The sequence below is a fragment of the Photinus pyralis genome, unplaced genomic scaffold, assembly GCF_008802855.1.
Source record: "Photinus pyralis isolate 1611_PpyrPB1 unplaced genomic scaffold, Ppyr1.3 Ppyr1.4_LG3b, whole genome shotgun sequence".
NCBI classification, from domain to species: domain Eukaryota; kingdom Metazoa; phylum Arthropoda; class Insecta; order Coleoptera; family Lampyridae; genus Photinus; species Photinus pyralis.
In genome coordinates, this window is record NW_022170510.1 from 28,273,266 (window position 1) to 28,299,918 (window position 26,653).

The 26,653-nt window shown below is 37.7% G+C and overlaps 2 protein-coding genes across 13 annotated transcripts; one reads left to right on the forward strand and one right to left on the reverse strand.

Moving 5' to 3' along the window:
- On the forward strand, window positions 1-24,109 carry LOC116166772 (neuronal acetylcholine receptor subunit alpha-7). Of its 11 annotated transcripts, none has more exons than XM_031481881.1 (11): window positions 1-317; window positions 926-1,065; window positions 1,351-1,395; window positions 1,697-1,741; window positions 3,080-3,189; window positions 9,524-9,704; window positions 15,917-15,992; window positions 16,041-16,235; window positions 16,514-16,600; window positions 18,986-19,095; window positions 21,889-24,109. In XM_031481881.1, exons 1-11 carry the CDS (start codon window positions 251-253, stop codon window positions 22,372-22,374), a joined length of 1,542 nt encoding a protein of 513 aa, XP_031337741.1. In that variant the 5' UTR covers window positions 1-250; the 3' UTR covers window positions 22,375-24,109. The 11 variants fall into 11 exon arrangements, with proteins under 11 accessions (XP_031337741.1, XP_031337742.1, XP_031337747.1 ...); XM_031481882.1 differs by lacking the exon at window positions 16,514-16,600 and adding an exon at window positions 16,893-16,979; XM_031481887.1 differs by lacking the exon at window positions 16,514-16,600.
- LOC116166773 (multiple coagulation factor deficiency protein 2 homolog) lies at window positions 23,871-26,586 on the reverse strand. 2 transcript variants are annotated; one of them, XM_031481893.1, is made up of 7 exons: window positions 26,465-26,586; window positions 26,207-26,313; window positions 26,012-26,152; window positions 25,868-25,965; window positions 25,665-25,813; window positions 24,696-24,869; window positions 24,464-24,593 (listed from the first exon to the last, which is right to left on the reverse strand). In XM_031481893.1, exons 2-6 carry the CDS (start codon window positions 26,306-26,308, stop codon window positions 24,697-24,699), a joined length of 663 nt encoding a protein of 220 aa, XP_031337753.1. In that variant the 5' UTR covers window positions 26,309-26,313; window positions 26,465-26,586; the 3' UTR covers window positions 24,464-24,593; window position 24,696. The 2 variants fall into 2 exon arrangements, with proteins under 2 accessions (XP_031337754.1, XP_031337753.1); XM_031481894.1 differs by lacking the exon at window positions 24,696-24,869 and having other exon boundaries at window positions 23,871-24,593.
- Window positions 26,587-26,653: the final 67 nt, after the last annotated feature.

Sequence of the window (26,653 nt, forward strand, 5' to 3'; positions counted from 1 at the left end):
TGATCTATCATTGCCCTGCATCCATCCTCGGGCATCCAACGAGTCGTCTTTAGTGCGTCTCGATAAAACCACTGGTCGCAGGTGAAATGATCAGTGAAGTAACGCGAGTGCGATCTTCTGTGCTCAGCTAGTAGCAGGTGCCATTGTCTGGGTACTTTGTACTAGTTGGGCGTGTGTAGAGCTCGCAAATATGACGGCCAATTCCGGGGGATTATCAAGAGAGTCATGAATAGCCCTGGATCGAGCTAGGATGGCTTCAAGCGAGCGAGCGCTGGCGCTACTGGCTACTGTCTTCCTGCTCATGACGATGCCTCCAGGTAAACTAGTAGGCAAAAACGTTTGAATTGGGAACATAAACAAAGCACGACGGAAAGCAATGTGGACACCTACACCATTTGGATATTTCCTTCCATTCCCACAAAGGCATTTTCGTACCACTTACAAATCTTAGCCTCCTTCGGTACATTACGCCCGAATGAATCGTTCGACTTACGCGCTCTACAGATCGAACGTGTTAATTAGTAAAAGTGAGTGCGCTCTAAATAACAATTATGTCCACAATTTAATCAAGTTTGTCACATTACATTTCGGCAATCGATATTTAGCAGAACAATAACGTCGGGCAAGGCAATGTTTTTCACATGACCTAGTTCGACAAAGTACACACGGCAATAGTCCAACCCCACTGTGAGCCAAATTACAAAATAAAGTAGTTGTTGGTTAACAACATAAGAAATTTGTCCCGTTTTGGGGAAAATGACAGGTTGTTGCTTCTTCATTGTTTACGCAAGTGCTCTTGATCCAAGTATCGATGCTCTCCACTTGATCGGTTTTTTTTTCTACTTAACCACAGAGTGAATGATTGAAAATAGTAACGCTAAAGGACACAATTGAATGGTGTATAATACTGTAAATTTTGATTTAGATTCGTACCAAGGGCAGCATGAAAAAAGGCTGTTGAACAACTTGCTCACTCCTTACAACGTATTGGAGAGACCCGTGGCGAACGAATCGGAACCTTTGGAAGTGAAATTCGGCCTAACTTTGCAGCAAATTATAGATGTGGTTAGTATCACTGGAAATTGTTATATTAATATTAGAATACATAAAACATATAACTACGTCACACATATGTATAGCGAGACCAAAGCGGAATCGTATCCTTAAATTAAGATAATAGATTATAGGATGGGGTTTAGGTTTCCTTTTGAGTGATTATGTCTGAATGTTTAAAGTATGCTGCCAACGAGAGACAAAGTTGTGGAGTTTTGTGAGGCACTTTTTTATCTGCAGTAAAGGCGCACTTCGTAATCTTGGCTTGTTACTTTATAATTGTTTTCCCCTGTCTAGGACGAAAAGAATCAGATTCTCACGACAAACGCGTGGTTAAACTTGGTAAGTGCCATGTGGTCCAGTCAGCCTCTCGCAATGTTAATGCAGAACAAACACTATACGTTCGCTCCTGTAAAGATACGTTGGCAACTGTAGTGTTTGTCTCTGGGCTCTGTGGCTATGGACGTATAGCTCCCACGGAAAACTGATAGTGGTCTGATACCACTATCCGTTCGCCGTAGCACATCGGTTGAGCATTCCGGGTGTTTTTATAGCCCGTTTTGAAATGACCGATTCGTGCGCCGTATGCATGCCTTGTCATGTGACTAACTACCGATGTTTCCCTTTTATTGTTTTACCATAGGACGAGAAGAATCAACTCCTAATAACAAATATTTGGCTTTCTTTGGTAAGTGAAAACCAATTAAATAACTAAATTATTATACACACACGGCAGTTGGTTGGTTGTTCATTCCTGTATTTAATTCTTTGATATTCCTCTTCTAGCTGGTCGAACCCACCCGAATGATGGTGTGCTCTTTGAACCTAGTATTGTTATCTTTGGCTGTGTGTCCGTTATTCACGCCGGTCCTTCTATAGATGCGTATGCCTCCTGTAAAATTTGGTCATTAGTGTTTGCAGAAATTTCACCATTGCTCGATATCCCTCGTTTTATGATATGGAATGGTACGCGTTGGACTTGGTGCAACCCTATCTCCCTGCCCTAGCCATAGCCCATAGCATATAGCTGTAGCTTCGTTCTGTAGAGTCTCAAATATTCAAAAGAACTAATTTTTTGGATGCTCTACTACTTTCATTCGTTTTCGCCGAAGTCGTACAATATTTTACTTCTTCTGCTGCCGTGTGTGTTAGATATTTTAAAACTATCACATAATTATGCTTTTAACTAAGTCATTGATTATCAATAATGTTTTTTGTTTTTTAGGCGCATTTTTTGCTTTCATTTTATGAATTATTTGCGTTTTTTCTCATATATTTTTGAAAGCACGAATTAATACCTGTTTATGTTTAATTTTGACCTATATTTCTATCAGTTCTTCAACTTTTGGATTTTATTTCTTGTTTGGTCCTCTTTAACCACGTGAACGGTTTTAGTTCTTTCCTACTATGACAACTAAACATATTTGTTCTATATTAAACTGAAGCATTTCTTTAAAATTGTAACTAAACATATAATGCTTAAAATCAAGTATATTAAAAACCATACCCTTCGCATGAGACCAATCATACCGCGACGCTTGCTTATTGGCATGTTCCTGTGAGACGCCATTACCTCGCAAACCACTTAACGCGTTCATTTTGTGATCCCATTTTTACGTTTTCACCAAATATTGCTTTTTGAAGTGGTACTGTATATTATTCGGCGATGGAATGGCGCAGGTTTTCTATAGCACGTTTTATGTAAAAGTAGCTGTAGAACTATGCCCACTGCTGTAAATTGCTTACACTGGATGTTGTGCTTTATGGTTCATAGACAAGTTTTATGGATTCCTAAATATCGTAAAATTTTTATGACTTCACCTACCTGACAAACGTCTCGAGCTTTTGTCACGACTTCTAAAGGAATCCATAAAATGACTACGTGTAAATCATTTTGTAGATCTATGTAGACTATCTTCTTGTGTTGTATGGGTGGCGCCCATCATCCGCTTTTTACAACAATAATTATGTATAAATAAGTCCGCCTTTTGTGTGTCATACAACTAAACGTTGTTATTTTGCGTAGGAATGGAACGATTACAATCTTAGGTGGAATGAATCCGAATATGGAGGCGTCAAGGATTTAAGGATAACTCCCAATAAACTATGGAAGCCGGATGTACTAATGTACAACAGGTAACAAGTTAAGTGGAGTGCCTGTTATAGATCCAAATCTATGTACGCGTTTGTTATTTTTACTCGCTTCTTAATTATGTATGCATTAAAAGTGCCTGTTAAAATAACATTATACGTAAAATACAATTAATGACAGTAGAGACTTGAGCATGAGATAAAAATTGACGAGATAAACTGAAAAACGTTATAATTCAGCATGTGATTGATTAACTTCTGTAAAAGAATAATAGCAGTCTCCTTACTCAGTGACAATAGCCCTTAATGTTTTAGAACTGTATAGACTAATGGATATTTTGATTAGATGGAAAACAATATGATAGAACGTATATATGAGACCAAATTGAGAGTGCGGTATACTTTTCAAACACTTTATTCCATTTCCAATAGCACCAAAATATAACATGGAAGTGAAGGAATATACACAAATTAATAATATAGAATAATATGCGGTATCACAGTATATCAAAGAATCATACTATTAACTGCGCTGATTGGCTCAAAACATGTCGTCATTGTTTCATTTTCCTTCGGTTTCCCTAAAATGGAGATGATTCCATTTGGATGTGCCATTAAATGAACCTCATCTCTTGTTCGAATTATGTTGAGGAGAATTGTTAATTTGCGCGGCCTCGTAGCATCTTACCCATCTCTCGCATTAACCTGCAGTCTTATTATTAGCAGATCGCTGCATTTAGTCCATTGCGCCCTATCGAAGCTCCTTCAATGTAGCCCCTGCAATTAAAGAAAAAATATGTAATGAAAATGTTTCCTGTTGAGCTAAATTGTGCTGATTCAATTTCAATTTGTGCTGATCTGAAAAATCAAATTTCCTTAAATTGAAAAGCAGGGGCCAATTTGACTGTCAGCCACGACTAGTACTTTAACGAGTAACGAGACTCGATAGTTTGTGCATCCAAACTTCGGGCGCCAACTTGATCCTGAGCCCCCGCCTTTTTTGCAAATATCAAATCAGTAATAATGGCACCGAATGGTGCTTGATGCATATTGAATTGTGCCGATAAAATATTCGAAAATACTCTTACGGTACACTTAAATCTTGGGGGTCAACTTAACTCTCAGCCAGCATGTTCTTTACAGATATGGAATAAGTAATAATGGCAATCAGTTATGTTGGATACATATTGGATTGTGCCTTTAAAATTTTCGAAAATAATTTTACGCTACCCCATAGCTCCCGCACCCAAATTCCGGGGTCTAAATTCATTAATGGCACAATCTAATACGCATCGTGATTAACTATTGCCGATTCAATATTGGTAAAGAACGCGGGATTGAGGGGCAAGTTGTCCCTCGAGATTTGAATGCAGGAACCTATGGTATGGGGTACCGTAAAACTATTTCAAAAAATTTGTACGGCGCAATCCAATAAGCATCGAGCATATTTTATGTTGCTAATTTTACATCGGTGGAGGCTGAAAACCAAAATGGCCCCCGATATTTCAGTACAAGAGCTTTCGGGTACTGTTTAAATATATTTTCGAAAATTTGAACAGCACAATCCAAGTCCACTATTGATAATTGGTTAATGTGACGCAATATAGCATGGTTATAAATGATCAAATATAAAGAAAGGTGTTTGGTATTCGGAATTATGTCAACTATTACAATTGGACAGTTTTGCATTTGTGTACAAATTATTTTCTATGTATAAGGCGGCCAAATTTGGTCGTATCAGGGACCCAGACCCAAATGAAATATCGGTTCCGGTTCTGTTTATATTTAAGCGAAAATATTTATAACGGTTCCGGTCTGGTTTCGGTTTAAAAAAAATAACGATTCGGTTCTGCTAATTTTTTTCGGTCCATAACAATTTTTTTTGGTTCTAGTCTTTTAGAAAGTATGGCATTCAAAAAATTCATTATAAGTTATAACAACGTGATTTGTGTGTGAAAAAGAAGGAAAGAGTCCGGAATACCAAAACGTGGCGTATCACAACGACACGGGGCATAAAGGAGGAAGAAGGAAATATGCATTTAAACTTAATTTGTTAATAAAAAACAGAAAAATACACAAAAACATATGAAAAAAAAATTATGTATGGAGTACTGTTTTATATTTTTATTTTCTAAAACCTCGCCCCTCCTTTTATTACTTACATTTACAATAGTGGCTAAATTATCGTCACCGCTACCCGTACTGTCTTCAATTTCAACACTTTATTAAAAATTTATAATCCAGCGATGGCAATCATAGAGTAATAATATTTTATCAAGCTTCAGGACAGGACGTGTTTGCGCGTCCTTCAACTTCCAATAGGTAACATGTTAAGAACCGTAAAAAACCGAAAAGAACCGGAAAAAATAATAAGAGTTTCGGTTCTCAGTAAGTTTCCATTTCTGAAGGAATAATGGTTTCGGTTCGCAGACTGGACAATGTCAACTTTCTTCTTCTAGTAAAGGCAAACATGCGCCTGCGCAATACCAGGTTTATTATTTATCAGAATATTTATGCCATAACATAAAATATGCTAAAGTTACTCGCCTTAAGGCGAAAACCGTTTTCTATTTTTTGCTTGCACTTTTCGATTTTTATATAAAATCCTATGATTTTTTTGTTTATTAGGTTATCGGAAAAGTGTTTATTACAAATGATTGTTGCATAGTCTGCCGTTTTCAATATGAATATACGGGGTCAAGTGAAAAAGTTATCGGATCTAACCTCATTTTTCCATTTCCATTTTTTACGTGGAACACCCTGTATATTTTAATCTAAATAGACGGCATACTGAATTCTCCTTTCAAAATAATAGCACACCGGGGATGATATTAAAAAAAGAGTCAAGCGGTTCAAAAAAATTCAAAAAGATTTTGGTCCTTTAACCTTCGAAAAGAAAAAGGCGTCAACTACTTTAGGGGCGATAGTTGCTTTACGTTGCAAGATGGCGTTTAATAGTTGCCTTATATTAAATTAGCAAGGTTTATTCTGTGTTAAACCCAGGTTGTGGTTGCATAAATGATATCCATAGATTTTAGCATTATCATTTTTATCACTTGCAATACGTAAATAGTATAAGAGAGGTCTACAAATAACCTTCGCACTTTTATGACAGACATCTGAGTTTTGTATCCCTAGGAACCCAGATCTCAACGATCGTCAGTCCGCCTGTCTGTGCACTAATTTTCTGCCAAACCACTGAATCGGAAGCAGCTTATTTATTAAATCAATTAGACGTTATACCATCAAATTATGCGAACTGTATTTTCCCAGAAAAACGAATTTCTAGAGCGAGTGGTATTTGTGCAAATTATTATTTCTCCTGTCCGCTCTGTAGATCTATTGGTCTGCTTTTAGTAGATAATCAATCTGGTTACGGTCCTGGCGTCTGAGAATTAACTGTGGGAATTACCGTGTACCGTAAAACTATTTTGAAAGTTAGAACGATACAATCCAATATGCTTCGAGTACAACTCGTTAAAGTAGTACCTACTGGAATTTGCTCCTTAAAGAAACCGGAAGACTGGGAGTCAAATTAATTTTCCAGATAAGCACAAATTAAAATTGGATCGGCACAATAGTAGCACTATTGAAAAATTTACGTAGAAGCACGACAAGTACGTGTTTGTGGGCCTCCAACCCAGGGGCCCCAGTTAAAATGCTAAAATGATTTAGTATATGTGTATGATCTTTTGTATACATATATTATTCTTGAAATAACGTTTACTAAAGGTTTTGTAAACCTCCGCTTAGAGATAAGGGCCCCATCCTTCGCTCGTACTTGGGGACCCCGGCCCTGCTCTTGGCCCCCTATATAGTTTAGTGTTAAAAGATGCGGATCAGGTTTAAATAAAGAGCTATGTTAATAAAACTCTTTCCTGTTAACAGCCAAGCGTTAAGGATAAGATATTCAACAAATAATGCCCACCATTTGAAAATTATTTTCTGTTTAATGACGCTGATTTAGAGATTTTAAAATATTCTCAAAATTGCGGTGAGATGGGCGAAATCTTGTGAATGAGTTGTGAGAAATCACATCACAAAACCTTTGTTCTTTTTGGTCGCACGTTTTTCACTTCATCTCCACCACTAAATACAATAATCCGAGTTTCGTCCAATACGAGTGTTTTGGGTCCATTTAGCACCCATACATCATACAATTAAACACATTTTGTATACAGTAAGCGCCGATAACAAAACGTCTCCACCATTGGCTGAAAACGTATCGGACATTGACCTTTTTTGCTCTCATTCGTTCTGGATGGCGAGTGCTTCTCTTGACGCCCTTCGTTGTTCTTGGAAAAAGTCTCGGCGTCCAGAAAAAACATAAGCGAATTTCCGCAGTAATTTGACTCCACGAATGCCATGCTCTGTTTCATGTCGCCCATGTCTTCACAATCTTGGAATTCCAATACAATATTGACGATATCATTTCTTACGTAGGTAATTTGCGTCTCTCGGGAAAAGCAAGATGGAAAATCTGTACAACCGTCATAACGTTATGTATTCACAATATTCACATTCAAGAAGCATATTTTATACCTACTTTTTGACTGGCCACGTGCATTTAACCGATGGATATTTATGCATTTGGAAACAAAAGTAAAGAATAAAAGGATGAAAATTCGAGAGTAATAAATTTAAATTTGGCATACAGTAATTTTTGTTTAATTGTGGAACCATTCCCCTATTTAATTACCTCTACGTTAATTATAGTACGTGCTGTAGTATGCAAATGGTTATAAATATTAATAGATATATACTGAATATTGATTTTTATGTAATCAGGTTCATACCATGAATACTTCGTCAAACTTTTGGGAAACTATACTTACGAATTTATAAAACAGACACGTGGATGCCAAACATCAAGTACGACCCGGTGCAAACTGACTGTAAATATACAAAATTTATTATATTGTATTCGCCTTCTACTATTATTTTCAGGCTTATTTTTCACTGTTTGCATCTAATTTTATTTCTGGGCCATGCTGAATAACTCAGTATGTATCTTCGCCATGTATGTTTCTATACTTTCTTTTAGAAAACATGTTATTACAATTACTAAAAATTAGGGGTGGGTCATATTTTATTAACAATTCAGTTAATAGCTTTATATGAACCTTTGAGTATAAATGTATGAAGAAGACCTAGGAAAATACTTGGAAGTAGGTATAGATGGCGACACGACTTCAGTGATATTACTATCTTTGGAAATGGGCCGAAGTATTTTTCCTTGGGCCAAGTGAACGTACGTTGGTACCTCCTATCTGCATTTTTGTTAAATTTATATTGACAGGTTAGTTAGGAACATACCTGGCCATGGTGGTGACAATAAAAGAATTATATCAAAATTGTTAATTTTGTTTTAATTTCAAATCGCTTGGAAGGATTTCCTTTAAAAACTTCAGAAAACCTTTAATTTGATTTTTGACCATAGTCAAAACATGTACGCTATTTTGATATTATTTGCTTGGCCAAGTGTTACTGTCACTTTTAATGGGTAACCTAATGAGATTGTCATCAGAGATGTATTTTCCATTTCACTTGGTGCTCCATGACCAAATTGTACAACTTGTGCGACCGATTGCTTTAATTTATATCGTGAACACGTTGAGAGATGAATTTCACAATTGCGGCATAGCAGATAGCAGTATAAACTGTAACGGAAGATCACAGTTGCAGCTATTGTGTCTTGGAATACAGTCCAATGTTTGTAAAAGTATACGAACCACTACTACTTCACTGGTGTGAATGTGTATGCATGTATGTGAATAACGAATGTTAGGTGGGAAGTACACAGACAGCTAGCCGTTGCTGTCGGCCACATCACTTCCGACCTTCTAGAGTCGAATTTGGACTGATATTTAGACCAGGCACGTGTGTTTACGCTAAGGCGAATAGCAGTTTCAATATTCGACTCTCATTGGGCCGGAACATCCCTGAAAACTCTCTCTATAACAGCACTCGATTAAACTGCAAATTGTAAAACGATCTGTAAATCAAACCTGTTAAACGAAATGTATAAAGTTAAACATAATAAATAAACAGAGCAAATCCGAACCGCTCATCTAAATAATCCATAGTTTTAAATAATGGTCCAAGACGATGCATAAAAGATGCCATTTACTGGTATTAACGTAACTACTGAAGAGCATAAATAAATAAAATAGTTAAACTGTATAAAGGAATGGGACAGTGTTTTACATGGGAGGGTTATTCAATTCCGCAGTGATTGTACGTTCTGCAACACAAACGGACAGACCTAGCTGTTACCTGTTGTACAATGTCGATGTTGGATGGCTGTTGCATGCGATGTTAAAGACGCGCGTGTATCGCTCTCGCGGTCCATTTTAACAATTTGTGTTGTTATACGAAGTGCTGATGAGGGTTTCGACGGGACTTTCCAAACAAACGTTGTGGTCAAACATAACGGCAGCTGCTTGTACGTCCCTCCGGGTATCTTCAAGAGCACATGCAAGATAGACATTACGTGGTTTCCATTTGATGATCAACATTGTGACATGAAGTTTGGTAGTTGGACCTATGACGGCAACCAGGTATTGCTGTTATTAGTATGAGTATATTTGTTTGCTGTAGGAATAGGATACTGATTCGTAAGTTCCTAAGGGTCTCTTGTACACATTGGCGCTAGTGAACACAGTTTTTTTACAATGTATGGCGCACACCTTCCTACTGCAATGCGAATGGCCAATCCAATTCACTTTCCCAGGAGCTTTTATGTTCAGTCAGAAAAGTTTAGCACTCCTTTTGTTCTTAACAATTTACATAGGTTTTCCTGATTATGTACCAAACTCTTTATTTTACCGACGATCGTGATGGTAGTTTAATCTGGTGATCATTTTACATATTGACAAAAATTATTGTATAATTAAGTGATAAACAACTGGAAGACATTAAAGATGAAAATTGCATGACAAAATGTAGCTCACAAATCAATTTTGAAAGGATGCCCAGCTAACTTCAGATCAGCTTGATAGATATGATGTTATTTTTAGGCACTGATTTTTGAGCACTAGTGATTAGTTTGCACATCAAATTAAAGCAGTTCCTGCATCTTTTGCACGTCAACAAATAACAGCTCACATATATCGATATTTATTTAATCTCATTCTGCACTGGAGAGTGGAGATCCTTAGGTAGGCATCGCCCCATCACCTACCTACCATTCGGCAGGAGATAATTAAATAAATTGATACAGTGGAATATAAAAGGATGCTCAGTGTTATCATCAACATCAAGTTGATTCTGCTCATGCCCGAGACAGTATTCAATAAGTACCTACTTATTTTGATTCTATGAAAGCAAAAGCAAAATGTCAAAAAAGTGCACCTTGATACCTACTAACCCATTGACCCCGTTTGTTCTAAAGAGATTTTGACTGGTTTTGGGTCTGAGGGAATTTCATGCGCCCGAGTAGTTATGCGTTCAAGATGGGTTGTATGCGATGTAAAAAAAGTTCCAGAATATTAATTAATAATTAGCTAAAACGCTCTCTTAATGATGTTGACATAAAGTGTACATTTTCAAATTTGATTTGTGGTTGAAGCTCAAAAATTCGAAACGATACTGAAGAGCTCTGAGCTCATATTTGTCCCGTCAACTTCGAGAACGTAATTAAATGGAAAACTGAAACTCAAGACAAAATGAGTGACAAATTTTATACAACTGAGTAGATTCGTATCATTCATAGTTGATAATTTAATTAAATCGAGGAATTACCCGCTAGCGTCTTTGTGGAACGGAGAATTTCTCAAGGTTTGAAAACTCGACAGTTTGGAAAAACACATAAAGCTTACCGAGAAAATCGGTACCTTATCAAGTACGTATCCAATTGTATGGCCGCAATCATATAATGCTTTGACGATCCATAAAGCTCTAAGACCAGTAAGGGGTAATAAATTTTAGTATTTCATAAGATGAAACCCCTAGTGCACTCTTCGTTCCCAAACTATAGGTAACTCGTCAAGTTCAAACTTGCTTAAATATGAATAGCCGACTCCCTTATGATTAGGCAACAGTAGTCAAAGGTTACGTAAACCCCTCTGTTGTTACTGTATTGTGTAAAGAATCTCCATTTACATAAGGTCAAAGTTGCCGCTCGTGGGCTAATTTGATGTTATATTAGTTATCATAATATCGGTTTAACTATTCAAGTATATAAGTATTTTGCATCTGTTACCTAAGCAACGACTTTTCCAAAGGGCATTACATGGCGTATTTATAGGTAGGTACCTGTTGACCTATACATTTTTAATTTAATTGAATATAAACGACCGTTTTGTTTGTTATTTGTTCGTTTCTTAAGCAAAACACGTTATATTTGTTGTAGGTATTCTTGGTCTCTACTGCTATAGTCTTATTCACTATCTTTGATTCGAATCCTACAAGTAATTTCATGACTTACTCCTCATATTCTCCAAAAGCAATACTAAACCTTTCTTTATAAGAAAAAGAAGGTAGAAAGCACTAAATCTGCGTCAGATACTTACATATCAAAGACTACTTTGGAGACAACTCTCATTATCAGGTTCAAGACTGCATGAGTAAAGTTGAATTTTGATTACGTAATAATTAAGCAAGTTCTGAATTAAGTTATACGAACAGTTTCACCAAACTTCTTACCTACTTATAACTTGTGACTTCCTTTCACTTCAACTGAAAAAAATGTCTTATTTCCCTACTAGTGATGCTCTTGACCTAATTATTAGTAAGTTTCTACAACAAGTGCTTCTAATACTAATTGTACAATAAAAACATTTTTAAATCGACATTTACAAAACGTTCAGTTTTCCCCAAAAATAGTAGCTTTAGCTAACGCATGCACATAGGCTTAGGCTACGCCGTTACGAAACTAATGCTACCTATGTAAGAAGTCTATTTCAGCATAGTGTGGATATTCCTAACTATTATAGGGATGGATTCTAATCGAACCAGTTCGTTATGAAAGGTGTAGATGTATGTTCGGTTCAGCAAATTACGTTAAAATACAACAGTTCTTGATGACAATAGCTGTATTGCTAGTTTGTGGTCACCTAATAAATTAGTAGTCGCCTTTTATCAAAGGAACACTTTAGTTCTACCATTGAATAAGGTTCTACATAAAAAACCTGACAGACTCTCTTATTACTTAAACAAATATTATTTGATAACCGCTTTTTAAGTTTGCATCAAGATCTGCGCAATTTACTTTTAAACACTTCACTAAAAGAGCTTTTCGGTAGTGTTTACGTGATTTACTTATTTATTTTATTTATGAATAAAATATTATTTATCACTCACATATACACAATCTATGACACCGCCAGCTGTTTATTACTTCGGCGTTGAAATTGGAACTCCTCTCAAACACGCTTCAATTTGCTTATATAATAAAATGGAACGTTTCTCGAAGGTTTGCGAAACATTTGAAAAGGTCTAGAACGTGGATTATATTTAAAGAAGGTATGCGCCGCCTCCGCATTCCTTATAGTCGCGCGCCGATGACTAATCTGTCATGGCGCTTAGATGTCTATATAGGGATTTCTGGAATCACGACCCCCTCTTGCATTTTCCATTCTTGAAAAAAAAAAGCAATCCACCGTCTTACGAATCCCATTGAGGGGCTTCTCTGCGGTTAAAACAACAGGCTAATATTTCCACCCTGGTTCCCTGGCTGGAATACGACCTCCAGCATACTGCGCACAATGCGCCAGCCTAGCTTATCAGGACCTTCGGAATTGTAATGGATTTGTACTTGCCGTTTTAAGTACTGGGGGCGTTCCAAAAATCTGCGTAACTAGGTTTATCACAAGACTGATCTTTTCTTATTCTTATTCTTTCCTGTAGGAAACACACTTTAGTCACCTTGGGTCATTGAAGTTCCAGAGTAATGTCCCATAAATTCCACGAAAGTTGTGGTCTAACTTGCTACTCGTTCTCCGCTTCTGGATGTTCCTTCTGGATTTTTAGGCAGGTTTTCGACGTACACACATTTTCTTCTTGGCCGGGTCTTGTACCAAACTTTAAATCACAAGCAACCGGAATTCCCGGTCAAACTCAAAATTTTGTCCCCGGTTAGGGGCACTCCAACTATGCTAAACGGTTTTTTACCAGAACATCTGCCACAGTTGTCGCTTTTTGATTTGGTAGAGCATATGCTTCTGTCAATTTCTTGAAATAGTCCATGGTCATCATGATGTATTTATGTCCAGCAGCTGTCTCTGGGATATCAATAGCTACTCTTTCATTTGGACTAACCATATTGTATTTCCTCATGAGTGCTTTCTTCTTTTCTACTGGTCCGTTGCTTGGAGCACATTTTTTGCATCATTCCTTCACATCTTGTTTGCAATTCCCTACTAAAATCAATCAGCATCTTAATCAGGGTTTTCGTTACCCCTAGACGTAGTAGTTCAGATTTCTTGAGGCAGTCTCCGGGGAAACTGGCACGCTCCTTCTCTTTGACTCGCCCTGGCTATTGATCACTGTACTGTGGGGACAATTTCATTTTCTGTCCAGGTTTAGACCACGGCCCCCACATCGCAGCCCTCGTCCTTTTATCTAATGCTGCTTCATTACTCTTTTCACTATTTCTTCTAGATTTTCATCTTCTACATCTGTCACGCAAGCATTAATTACCACGAGACGTTTTATTTGCCGCATTAAACTCCAGAGCATGCGCCAAAGCCTTTTTCAATTTCTCATGTCGCGCTAGTTTTAAAGCTTACTGCGTTTAAGGCTTTCTGGACCCGTAGGATCCGCCATCCTTATCAACCGGGCTATATCGGCTTCAAGTTCTTGCAAAGATCTTTAATACCTGCTGCAAATGTTTATCTCCATAACGAGCTTCTAACAGTGACACAATTTGTCTCGCACTTTTATTCTTGTTGACTGGTTTCTATTTTAGATTCCATGACCTGCTGACCGGCTTTCATTTCAGATTGGCCAGCTTCCATTGTTTGTTGACCGGCTTTTATTTCTTGCATTAATTTCAGAAGTTGCTCCATTTTTCGCGACGTAGAAATTATCCACTTAAAACACAACCTCACACCTGACACCAGTGTCACGTAAATTTAATTAGGTACGTGATTTATTTTATTTACAATTAACTAACCATAAATTTATAACAGTAAAATATTATTTATCACTCACATATACACAATTTATAACAGCGCGAACTATTTATTACTTTGACGTTGAAATTGGAACTGTCCTGAAACGCTATTTGATTTGTTTATGCAGTAAACTCAAGTGTTCTCGAATGCTCGCGAGTCTGTTCTAGAACAAAACACGTCATATTTCCCGGAAAGACAGTATTTCGCACAAACACTCCAATTTATGCCTAGGAATGGATGCTAGAAGCATTTCTTAATCTCTAATAGCGTGTCAAGGACTTTGCATCTTATTTGCTGGATACTGAAACAATTTACGCGCATGCGATCATTTTCGGGAAACCGGATAGCGCATTAACATTAGATAATACCGCATGTTAATTGCTAATCTGCTATAGTAAAATGAGGTTTTGACCCAGACATTTAAATTAGAATATGTTCGGACATCTTCCAGGATGACGCTCAAAAAAGTTCCACGATCTCCTTAGTGGGATAGTTTGGATATCCTGGAAAAAGTGGAACTGCAAGTAAATCGTTATAATAACGCAATTTTCATTCGGTCACAAACCATCTGAGATTTTAGATTTACTCTCCAGTGCATTCCAGTGTCAAAAACCTGGAATTTTCCTAGGGAAAAGTCAGAAGGGTTAGAGAAACGGCAGGACGCCATTTTTAAATACTAGACGACTTTCTATACTTTTCCGTGATCGATGAACAGGTTGGATTCTGCACTTGTTCAGGTGCAAGTAAGGGTCTTTGGAAGCTTAGTGTAAACCGTACGGTACTGAACATGTAGCTCCACCGAACTTTTCCGTTTAAAGGGTTCACCAGCTCCATCTTTACGAATCTCACTGCATTTTATGATTTTCTTAATGCCCCATGGTCCTCACGTATTCCCACCATCGCACATTACATAATCTCACAATAGACAATTTTCCAACGAAATGAAAGCCTCAGCAAAGTGCACGGTTACTCAGCCCCCCCCCCCCCCCCCCGCTCCACGACAAGGTGAGAACCCGTTCAAGGTGGAACGATTTTAGACCCGCTCCAGAGATTTTCTTGAAATTCCACTTTTTATAGGATACCTATCCCACTGGGGAGGTCGTGGAACTTTTTTGAGCGTCCTTCTGGCAGGTGTCCGCACATACTGAAAAGGTTCCGCTTAGTAATTTAATAAATCTTCCGGTTTGGGGGAAAACTGGAAAAGTTTAATGTACTAATCACATACCCACCAAACATTTTGAAAACGTTAACTTTTGAGTTCGGCGTAACCATCAATACTTACAAGCTTTGACGAGCAGGCCATTCTTTACGCGTTTTCATTCCTTAGGGATCTTGTCGTTGTGTGTTAGTGAAAGGTTTGTGAATATGAGTAATAATCAGTATACCTACCTACCATTTATATTGTAGAAACAACCAAGTTTGGTCCAAGTAAAAAATGTTAAGTAGCGTACGGTACAGTGCCATTTAAACAAATTGCGTGCTGTTTTCAATTTTCTTCGTGCATGAACTTTTCTCTTTTATATATGTAGCCCTAACTTATGTTTCCGAAGAGCAATGGAAATAATGAGTTATAATCGTATTAGCCAGATGCACGCGCTTTATTATTACGACCAAAGTAGATAGTAGGTTTTATTACATGTATGAGTTTTGCGTAGCTGGATCTTATCTTGAATTCAGAAGATGGAGGAGATTTGTCTGATTTCATCACGAATGGTGAATGGTACCTTATAGGTAAGATCGAAACGTTTATCTCACAATGGTTACGTGCGGTAATTATAGGTATGCCCGGCAAGAAGAACACCATAGTATATCAGTGTTGTCCTGAGCCGTATGTGGATGTAACTTTTACAATTCAAATTCGACGGCGCACGCTTTACTACTTTTTCAATTTAATAGTTCCTTGCGTGCTCATTTCTTCCATGGCGCTATTGGGTTTTACACTACCACCAGATTCAGGCGAGAAGCTCACACTAGGTACATGCTCGTATGTTGCACTGTTTATTTGCACTCCTGTGTTTTGTGGGTGCCGCTTAAAACAATGGCTATGCTATAATTCACTCGCATTGCGCAGTGTCATGATGTACACGCCACGCGGGTAGTATACCTACATATATATTATTATTATTATCATTAACAATCAGTTACAAAACATTATTGTACACTTGCGACACATCTACATCGAGCGGCGGTTCCAGCGCGCCTGACATACCATGCGGACACAACACGTTCAAAATTCAAAATCTTCATTTCAGGTGTCACCATTCTTCTTTCATTGACTGTATTTCTCAACCTAGTAGCTGAAAAGATTCCAACTACGTCTGACGCAGTTCCCTTGATAGGTATGCTAGGCCTCCTGGGAGCATCATGTGTTTGACGCCCTGTGTCCCTTGCTGGACTACTGCCCGTTGATACTTGGAGGGCGCTGCAGCTGCATGTCCACCCATACCTAATTCCTAATGTCTCTCCTATACAGGTATATATACCCCAAGCGAGTGTGGTAAGTAAATACTAGAGTACCGTCGCAGGGGTCTTTGTTGTACATACAATTCCATTCGAAAAATTTCACCTATCTCAAATGCTTTTAGTGGGGATGGAAAGCATTAGCCGTATTCAAGCTGTGTTCTGTTACAGGAGTGACCATCTTGCTCTCGTTGACTGTGTTCCTGAACCTCGTGGCGGAAACCTTGCCCCAAGTATCTGATGCCATTCCTCTGTTAGGTATCAACCGTTCATTGTCTGACCTGCCTGTGCTAACTACATCCTCAGTTCAGTGCTGCCTGATGAATTATGTGTATCACTGTGTATATGTAATTGTTGTGTTCGCGCGCGACTGTTTTAAACGCGAACAGCTTTCTTCACTAGTAATTTTGTTTTATTTTGATGCGATCAAAGAAGAAATGTTTTAGGGCAGTCGGTTTTGGCGCGGTGCGGAGTGCTGTTTCAGGTCAGGTGCGTGTCCCGCAACGTGACGAGGTGCCGCAAACATTTCCTCTTTGAGTCGTTCCGGGACGAGCCGGATACTTGGAAAGAAGGGATGGCAGCTAATTAACGCAACGTAACGTCGTGGCACAGGTCACAGGTCAGACGCACCGGGTGATGCACCACTATCTGTTGCAGGTGTGACAATCCTCCTGTCACAGACTGTTTTCTCCCTGCTGGTGGCGCACGTGATAACCCAGACCTCCGACGCTGTGCCTCTCATAGGTTAGATTACGGAATAAAGTACTTTTCTTATTTTTGTTTGCCAAAAAACACATGCATGCCGCGATGTTGCGGCGCGACGAATGTTATTAGGGACACCTCTGCCCTTGGCGCGCCGCTGCATGCGAAGCGTCAACTGTAACAGCACTTCGTCACCCGTAGCCACACGACTATAAAAATAGTGTGCTTCTTAACTTTGTTGGGTGAATGAGTACATACTGCGACCGAGGCTATACTAAATAAGAGTAAAGTAATATTTAAATTAGCTGAAACTCATATAACCGCTGTGAACATGTGCCCATCATGTTCCGAAGCCGTCCCGCTCCTACTCTCCGCTCCGCTTGCCACTTCTGGATGCCCTGTTGCAGGACGGGCCATAGCTAGTCTTTTACTGCTCAGTGCTCACTGTCTATACACGGCGAGTGCGGCCGTACACAGACTCTAGCCACTTGTCTGCCGATCACTCTTGTATGCCAATGACCTTCTCACCTCCAAGTATCAAATGGCTCTGTCCCACTAGGAGTATCTTAATCTGTATGTTTTGTTGTTGACATGTTTCATTTCCTATTACTGTTTGTATTTTATATTATGATTCTTATATTCTTTATTTCTGTGATGACTCGTTACCTCCTCGTAAAAGTCTATAGCAATGTTTTATTACAAAAAAACACTAAAATTAATATGCCTTAAAAAACTATTAAATATGTACTACTAATAAATATAGAAAATTTCTAATGGTATAAACTGTGTGTTAAACTGATGGTTTTGTGGTGCATAGAGTGGCAGCCGTGGCGACCGCAAGTCGGGCCATCGCAGTGTCGGTACTTGGCAATGGCGATGACAAGACGTTCCCCACGGCAACCACACAGGTAATCACAGTCTTAAGCCAGACATAAACCAGCATCTAAACTAAATAAGTTTTAATGAGAAAGTTGATAAGCTGTTTGCTTTGCTTGTCCTTCTGATCTGTTCTATAGCTTTTATCCCGTCTGAAACCTAACTTAAATAAAAGCGGAAATTTAAAACATAAATACGCCTAATCGAAGACTATGAAATAAAATAGAGCGGCAGCGTCGTGGGCTTTCATCAAATGCTCACTTATCATTCGCCCCCGACTCTGCCGCACCCACCTCGGCCGATGCTATATATGTTTCACCTCATATAGTACATATATAGCTTACCTTCAGGTATCCCATATTTTGAGGAGGGTACGAACGTAGTACATTATATAGTATATATCACTAAATTAGACATGTTTTTGTGTGTAGCTTTTTTTATATTTAAATTAATAGCATTGGAGTGTTTGTAATGTAGCGAATCCAAAGATGGTGTGTTTGTGCTTGGCGTTACGACTGTTCATTATCTTTTTCGTTATACATCTTTGGTTCTCTTTATTTCCTTTTCTTTTTTTATTGTATTGTATTGTAGAAGTAGCCGTAGAAGTAGCGAATGTAGTAGTAGTAGTTGATTTAGACATGTGTTATGTTGTGCCAAAACTGGAATATAACTTCTGACAATTACAGGAACCTACTTCAACTGTATTATGTTTATGGTTGCTTCATCTGTTGTACTTACTGTAGTAGTGCTCAACTATCATCATCGAACAGCTGATATACACGAAATGCCTCAGTGGGTATGTTACGTTTATAATATGCTTATACATTTAGAGGGGTCCAGTGACCGAAGTGGGGTGGAACGCTGGAGTATGGCAAAGTTATAGTAGTCGCCCCAATCAAAATGCCCTTGGAAGTTACCACTTCGATTACTGGATCGATTTCTCAATTTAAATTTCGTGCTATTAAATTCAAAAGGGAAGAATTGTGTATGATTGAAAATTGAGTCAAAAACCATGATATCTATGGGTAAGGTACGTGAATATGTGAATCAATTCATTTGAGCAAATTTCAAAAATGTATCCCTCCATATACCTATAGTATTCTATATTACCTACTATTTCTGTATATTTCACTTGCACCAAAGGCTAGTAGGAGGATAGTCTTTGCTTGCACTAATGATTATACAGTGCGTTACATACAAGTATGTAAAAAAAATTGGGTTGTAAGAGAGGATCATACAAGCCTTTTTCTAAATAAACCGAGGATCCAACGTGTTTTGTTTGGGAGTCATCCTAAAAAACGTGGTGAAGTTTGTATTTCTTCTTGAATTTTTTTTCAGCAACCGTAAGAGATACAAAGGCTGGTGGCACGTCTTTGAGTAAATTTGGGGTACGCTCTTTCCGATTTTACAAAAAAAATTTCAAATTCCTATCACGAGAGGGCGCACCCCTAAATGGGGGTTTTGATATGAAAATCGCTAATCTGAAATTAGTTTTTAAAAATTCGAAAATTGGTCCTTCGGGTAGAACGTATCCCCGCCTCCTAGTGAGTCACCTAATTTCACAAGTAGTTAGTTGGAAATGTCGCAAATAACAAAAAATTAACCATTTAAATCAAGTAGGCAGAGTAGAGGTCTGACTTACTCCATCAGACCTCTCTACTATGTCTAGATGTGTGGCTGTGTGCCGAACTCACCTTTGACTCGCTCGGCACTGATTTTAAAAGTTTTAAACAGGCACCGACAGGCAATAGGCACAAACCTAGGCAGAGTAGACTTCTGATTTACCCCATCAGACATTTACGCTGCCTATGTTTGTGCCGAACTCCCCCTCGGCTCGCTCCCGGCACTGGTTTTAAAAGTATCAGTTGTACATAGTAGTGTAATAACAGACCCATTTTAATCCCAATCCAACAGAAAAAAAATACAAAAGTGATAGTTTTGAATCCAGTGGCACAAACCTAAGCAGTAGAGGTCAGACTTACCTCATCAGACATTTACTCTGCCCTGATTTGTGCCGTACAACTGTTGGCTCACTCAGCATTAAAATAAGTCAATATGTTATAAACTTCCACGCAAAAGTGATTGATTTAAAAACAGTGCCAAGCTACCCGAAGGCGAGTTCGGCACAAACCTAGGCAGAGTAGAGGTCTGACTTACCCCGTCAGACATTTACTCTGCCAAGGTTTGGGCCGTACTACCCTTCGGCTCGCTGGTATTAAAATAGGCCTATCGGTCTGTTATAACGCAAAAGTCCTTCGCAGTTGTACGTTAATTTTTTCGTAACATAGGATTCCAATCACGTTAGTTGCCCTAAGGTCTTGGTGTGGTTTTGAGTGGCCTTACCATATTTTAAAGACCAAACCTTTTTTCGGAAATCAGTGTAACCTTTTATTGTGTTTTCATTGGACCAGAAGTTCAAAACATGATGTAGTTTTTGTGTGTAGTGGATTGATTATATTATGAATAGAATGTTCTTAATTTTGACATATCCGTTGCGTCATCATTTAATTCAAAATAACTGCGTGTCTGTAGAGACCCAATATTTAAAATTCCATAGACTCTTCGGTCTCCAATAGTACGGTTGCGGGTTGTCACAATTTTGAATAGCGCGCGAGAGAGAAACACGTGTAGTGTTCCGTGTGAAAGAGAAGGACGCAGCGTAACAGCTGCTCTTGGTGTAGGCATCGAATGTAATGGAGTGCGCATGTGATAGAAGCGGACAGAAATACGAATTACATTAATTTTAATTAATGGTACTCTTAACTTAATTTTTTAGGCAACCCATTTTCAATGTGTTTGTTTGCATATTAAGATTGCTAAAAAATGTGTTAACGGATGAGCGAAGGTTCACCTTATGTGGGATCTTGTACTATATGAAAATGATCAGATAGTCAAGGTGCATTTTATTTATAATATAGACCCCAATTATAAAATAGCAGATTTTTCCCAAAAATTATTTTCCTAATGTTTCACAACGATTACGTAAAGTTTTTTAAACTATTTTCCATATAGGGGTAGTGACGGACACATGAGGCCATACGTTCCTACTATGTTTTAAGTAATCTTCCGTTCCATTTTTAGCGGGTTGTACGGTTATGGGACAAGACGTGTGGTGCCTCCTTATCATTCATGTAAATTAGTGATATTTAATCCGTCCATACAAATTTATAATATCACAATATATTGTATGCATAGATCGCTTTCACTGTGGTCTAGCCGCAAGGGGTTTTGTACCTTGCTCCATGCCCGAAAAAAAAATCGTTAGAGGGAAATTGTTCAAAATCGTATAATCTCAGTATCTTTCGGATAACAAAATCAGTTTGGCCAATGAAAGTCAGTATCTATTCTACAACTTTTAATCGTTGCTTTGATGTTATAAATGTAAAAAGTGCAAAAAATTCACCCCCTGAGCCCAAATTTTATTGTTGTATAATAATGGGGTACAGCACTATTGGCCACCTCCTCCCCCTCTCATCTGACGACTAACCAAGGGTTTAACTCAAGACGTTGTTGATGGGTTTTGCCCAGTAATTTTCCTCCTTTAAATCTGTACACGTACAATCCTGAATTAAAGTGCTATCTTTTTCAGATTAAATCTGTGTTCTTACAATGGTTGCCATGGATCCTCGGTATGAGCCGACCTGGTAAAAAAATTACACGCAAAACGATTCTTATGAACAGTCGAATGAAGGAGTTGGAACTGAAAGAGAGATCGTCGAAAAGTTTATTGGCGAACGTATTGGACATAGATGACGATTTTCGAAATGTTTCGGGTGGTGGTAACAGCGCCTCTGTGACAACTAGTTTGGGTGCCGGTTTTATGAGACATCCGACGACCATTGAAGAAGCGTCAATTCCAACATCGGGAACGCAAAGGGATTTGCAGTTGATCCTACGCGAGTTGCAGTTCATCACGGCGAGGATGCGGAAGGCGGACGAAGAAGCAGAAGTAATCAGCGATTGGAAGTTTGCGGCGATGGTGGTTGATCGTTTTTGCCTCATTATTTTCACAATGTTTACAATCATCGCAACTGTGGCAGTGTTACTATCGGCACCACACATAATTGTCCAATAGGGACACTACAATCAAGCAGTTTTTCAATTCTCTTAGAAGCATCTCGTATAATCGCTAGTTAGACGATAAACATTTACTGTGATACATATGCGACAGTGTTGGCACAGTTTCTATGTGCCTTCCCCATGGAACACTGACGATGAGCTATTGCAACAACTAAAAGGCAGGCACTTATGTGCAAGTAGTTGCTTTTCTGCTGTACGAATAGCCATTGATGCGTATATCATACCGCTATCCACACTAACCCATAGATACTGTAGACGTAGTCGTTTATTTAAATAGAGTATAATTTAGTTTGTTTCGGGGTACACACGTGTCTGCCTTTTGTTCGCCCATTGATACAAATAAAGTGTCCACCTATACATTAAATTAATTGTGATGAACTTCGCAAAGTTAATTAATGATCTTTAATTATCAGTTATAGATTTAAATAGTATATATGAATAAATCGAAATCGGGTATGTTGCGCAAAGCGCGTGTTTTAGTACGTCGTCTCGGACTGCATTGTCACAAAGCCCGTTGTTATCTATTTACTAGGATAAGCCTGGCATTGTACCTTGCTTTTCTTAGCTCTGTGACAATGACGTCCAATGATTTCTAGACGATATGCACGAGGCTAGTTCTATTTTTTCATAATATTGTTCGCAGATTGTTTTAAGGAATACAGGCAGTCTTCCTAGGTCTCATTTTTATAATATGACGTGTTTGTTCTAAGCCACGCGGATATCGTCACCGTTTTATATGATGTACCATTTTTAATATCATATTTAATAAACTTCGAATTTTTCATTAATATGCAAATTTCTATACTTTAATACGAAATAAAATGGCAAACCGCCTTTAAATAATAAACAATAATATTGTTTAAAAAGATAATAATAAATAATAATGATAGTGTTTAATACGATTTTAATAAAAAGGTTTCTTTGGGCATTTATAACTTGTAGTGTAGTTTCATATTTTCTGTTATTTGTTTGTAGTGACGAATTTATGTCTGCCTTCCGCCTTGCTGCGGGAGAGCATGATTTCGTCTGTTAGCGATGCAAAACCTTGCGCATCGTTAGCAAATTAATAGTATTGTTTCAACTTTCTTCCCAAGTTTTCGAGACTTCCCAAAATGCACTATTCCCACTCTATGAATATATGAGGTGACCGAATGGACTGATAGTTTGCTAAGTCATTTATCCACACTATCTAGAATAGCTATGCAAAAAATGTGTATTCAACTTTAGAACTTGCAAAAAATGATTACTACCACTGTTCCAAAAAGAACTATTCTTTCTATTTCCCCGCTTTTTAATTATCATTTTCTATATTACTCTGCTCAAATTTTAAACGATAATTTGCGATGTTTTAAATTAAATCGACCCCACATGTTGGTATATGCATAAAAGAAGTATGTCGAATAAATGTGTACTGTATGGTTGCAAAAAAATAAAAGCAGGAATTCAGTTTGACAACGTCTGGTTATTTTGTAAATATATCTTTACCACACAGAAGAATAGCGACATTTTATTTTTTAAAAATTCATATCAAAGATTTACAACATTTAATTTGGATAATCAACACTTACAGCTACCAGTCTCGTTTTTGGACGCCCTTACAATTATAGGTAGTCGTACAATAGTAGTTTACCCAGATCAAAGAGATGGGAATGAAAGAAACAATTATCTTAAAAAATTATGCTAGAGCAGATTACAATAAAAATCATAACAAATATAATATTTTCCTATTTAACAAGTCTTAGAAGTATCACATTTTGCAAAAACAAAAATATGGGTATGATGGTCTATACTCTTCGCCAACTCGCAAATGCCATTTATCAACTCGTAGATCTTGGCTTTTGAAGACAATAGGTGTAAATGATAAAATCGTCAAGTTGAGAAAAGGCACCTTCAGAATGGGAAGTAACTGTGTAATCTGCAAAAATGATTCTTGCAACATTTAAAATTACATAACTAATCGAAACTAGTAAACATTAAAAGCAGAGGTACTTCATTTGGCAACTAAAGTAATACCTATATACATCATGTGAGATAATATATAAGTATTGTACAATGTTTATTACGTTGTAAGTTTTGGATTTTTGAATTCTGTATAATCTATATAACCATCATTATTAGCATCCATAAGATTAAGGACAGCTTCAATTGATGTACTTAATTCTTCATCTGTGTATATTTTCTGGGTGGTTTCTTTTGTTACACCGCCCTCTGCATCTACAAAATACACATAAGCTGTGAATAATGAAGAGTAATAAATTAAAATGAAAAGGAGTGACATGGAACATAAAAGCATGAAAAGCAATAAGTCAGACATACATTAAATTGGAGCGGCGGCGGCTTTTTGTTGAGCTCGCACAAATTCGGGATAATCGATGTAGCCGTCACGATTTCCATCGTCCATGTTGAGTATTGGGTCTATTAACGTTACCAACTCCTCATCCTGAAATATTTTTTCTTCAATGTGGTTTTGGCCACTCTTGCTGCCTTGATCTAAAGCACAATTTGCACAAACATAAGCACGCACAGCAGTCCCACAAACATTTAAAATAAATAATCAACAAATATTTTTCGGATACTACATAAAACGTCACATCGTTAGTTGATATCATATGCACAAAAAAATCATACAACCTACTACTGGTATGTGCGACAAAATTCTTAATAAAAACCGTTAGCCAATTTATGAATTTAAAAAATTGTTTTCTGGCTGGGCTATAAAAAATGGGTAAGATCCAAGTTTGAAACTGCTTGAAGAAAATTTCTGATCGAATTTTTAAAGTTAAAATAATTTTTATTTGAAACAAATTTTAATTGGTAGGGACAATATTCTTTTAAAATAATATGTGTAGGACAAATTGCAAGCAAAAGCATCTTGTGTAACTTCAATATCAAGCATTGATGAGTCATTAATGTAAGTATCTCGGGTTACGAAATAGTAGAGAAATAAAATAGTTCTCGCTCCAAAATACAGAGTCGACGCATCTTGAAATCATAAACAATTAGTGTACCTTGATGACTGAAGCGAGGTACTATAATTTGACATATTTTTCTAAATATTTTTTTATCTTTGGTTGGTTTTATGATGGCGGACCTTCACATTTTCATTTCAATTTCTATTCGAAAATTCACAATTACACTGCTAATCGCACTTTGTCGACCACACCTGTTGTGATAATCAACAAGGCATTTTTTAAATTAAAAATTAGTACATAGAAGTTTTGTAAGCGTAAAGTGAATTAGGTAGGTCAACCTAACTCACTTCTGGGTGTTAGCTACAATACATACCGTGCCAATGTAAGAGGGATTTCACGAGTTCGCACCCGTCCAATTTATTATTATTATCAGCGTCGTGCATTTTAAAGTAATGGAATTGTAATTCTTGCTCTGTCATTTTACTCGTGTCAATAGGTACATCGAAATGTTCCGCAATGTGTCTAAATGAACGATGAGAGGTTATTATCATCAACAATTTGCGGGTGTAGACTTACTCTTTCTCCTGGGCTATATTGGCAGTATTGAGAACTTGATCTGGGTGAGGTGGAGCATGTTGAGAATGGTGTCCGTGAGGTTGAGCCTGGTGAACTTGCTACAATGTGGTTAAAATACAATACAATCCAAACACTGATACCAACCTGTTGTACGGGCACTTGCTGCACAGGTACTTGTTGTTGGACAGGCACTTGCTGTTGCTGGGCAGGTACTTGCTGAAACTGTTGCTGTTGTTGGTACTGTGGTTGAGCTTGTTGATACTGAGGTGGTTGGTACTGCGGTTGCTGAATATTTGATTTAGGTATGAAGGAGTTTTGTAACAAAGTTTGCATCCTTACCTGGTACTGTTGTGGAGGAACACCAGGTGCTACACGTTGTTGAGAATTACAAACACTTATCAGAACACACTGTACAACAAGAATTATTAAATATCCACCCATGGTCACTGAAAAAAAGAACTTCTCTAAGTACCACTGTTGAGAATTAACATCTGTTGCCTAATTATAAATTTTAAAAAGGCAAAAAATTTTTAAAAAAAGTACAGAAAAGACTGACAAAAATTATTCAACGTAAAAACAGCAAAATAATGCACTTACATATGTTGTGGAATAACTTTTCAGGTTACAGGATTTGTATAGAGAAAGAGAGTAACGTAAGAGAATAGACACGTACGATTTAAATCGTTGACGTAGGGTACCAAAGGTGAAATATAGAGACCTTTAGTGGGGACAGACTGTAAATAGATTATAGAATGTAGTAGGTATCTAACGCTTACTCCAAGAGAG

What these genes read in the sequence shown, in the direction of transcription:
- LOC116166772 (XM_031481881.1), top strand. Translation starts at nt 251, where the DNA reads ATGGCTTCAAGCGAGCGAGCGCTGGCGCTACTGGCTACTGTCTTCCTG. An exon ending in GCTCATGACGATGCCTCCAG is followed by an intron (nt 318 to 925) that starts GTAAACTAGTAG and finishes ATTTTGATTTAG; the next exon opens with ATTCGTACCAAGGGCAGCAT. An exon ending in GGACCTATGACGGCAACCAG is followed by an intron (nt 9,705 to 15,916) that starts GTATTGCTGTTA and finishes AGTTTTGCGTAG; the next exon opens with CTGGATCTTATCTTGAATTC.
- LOC116166773 (XM_031481893.1), bottom strand. Translation starts at nt 26,308, where the DNA reads ATGGGTGGATATTTAATAATTCTTGTTGTACAGTGTGTTCTGATAAGT. An exon ending in TTCCTCCACAACAGTACCAG is followed by an intron (nt 26,153 to 26,206) that starts GTAAGGATGCAA and finishes TCAAATATTCAG; the next exon opens with CAACCGCAGTACCAACCACC. An exon ending in ATCCCTCTTACATTGGCACG is followed by an intron (nt 24,870 to 25,664) that starts GTATGTATTGTA and finishes ATTGTGCTTTAG; the next exon opens with ATCAAGGCAGCAAGAGTGGC.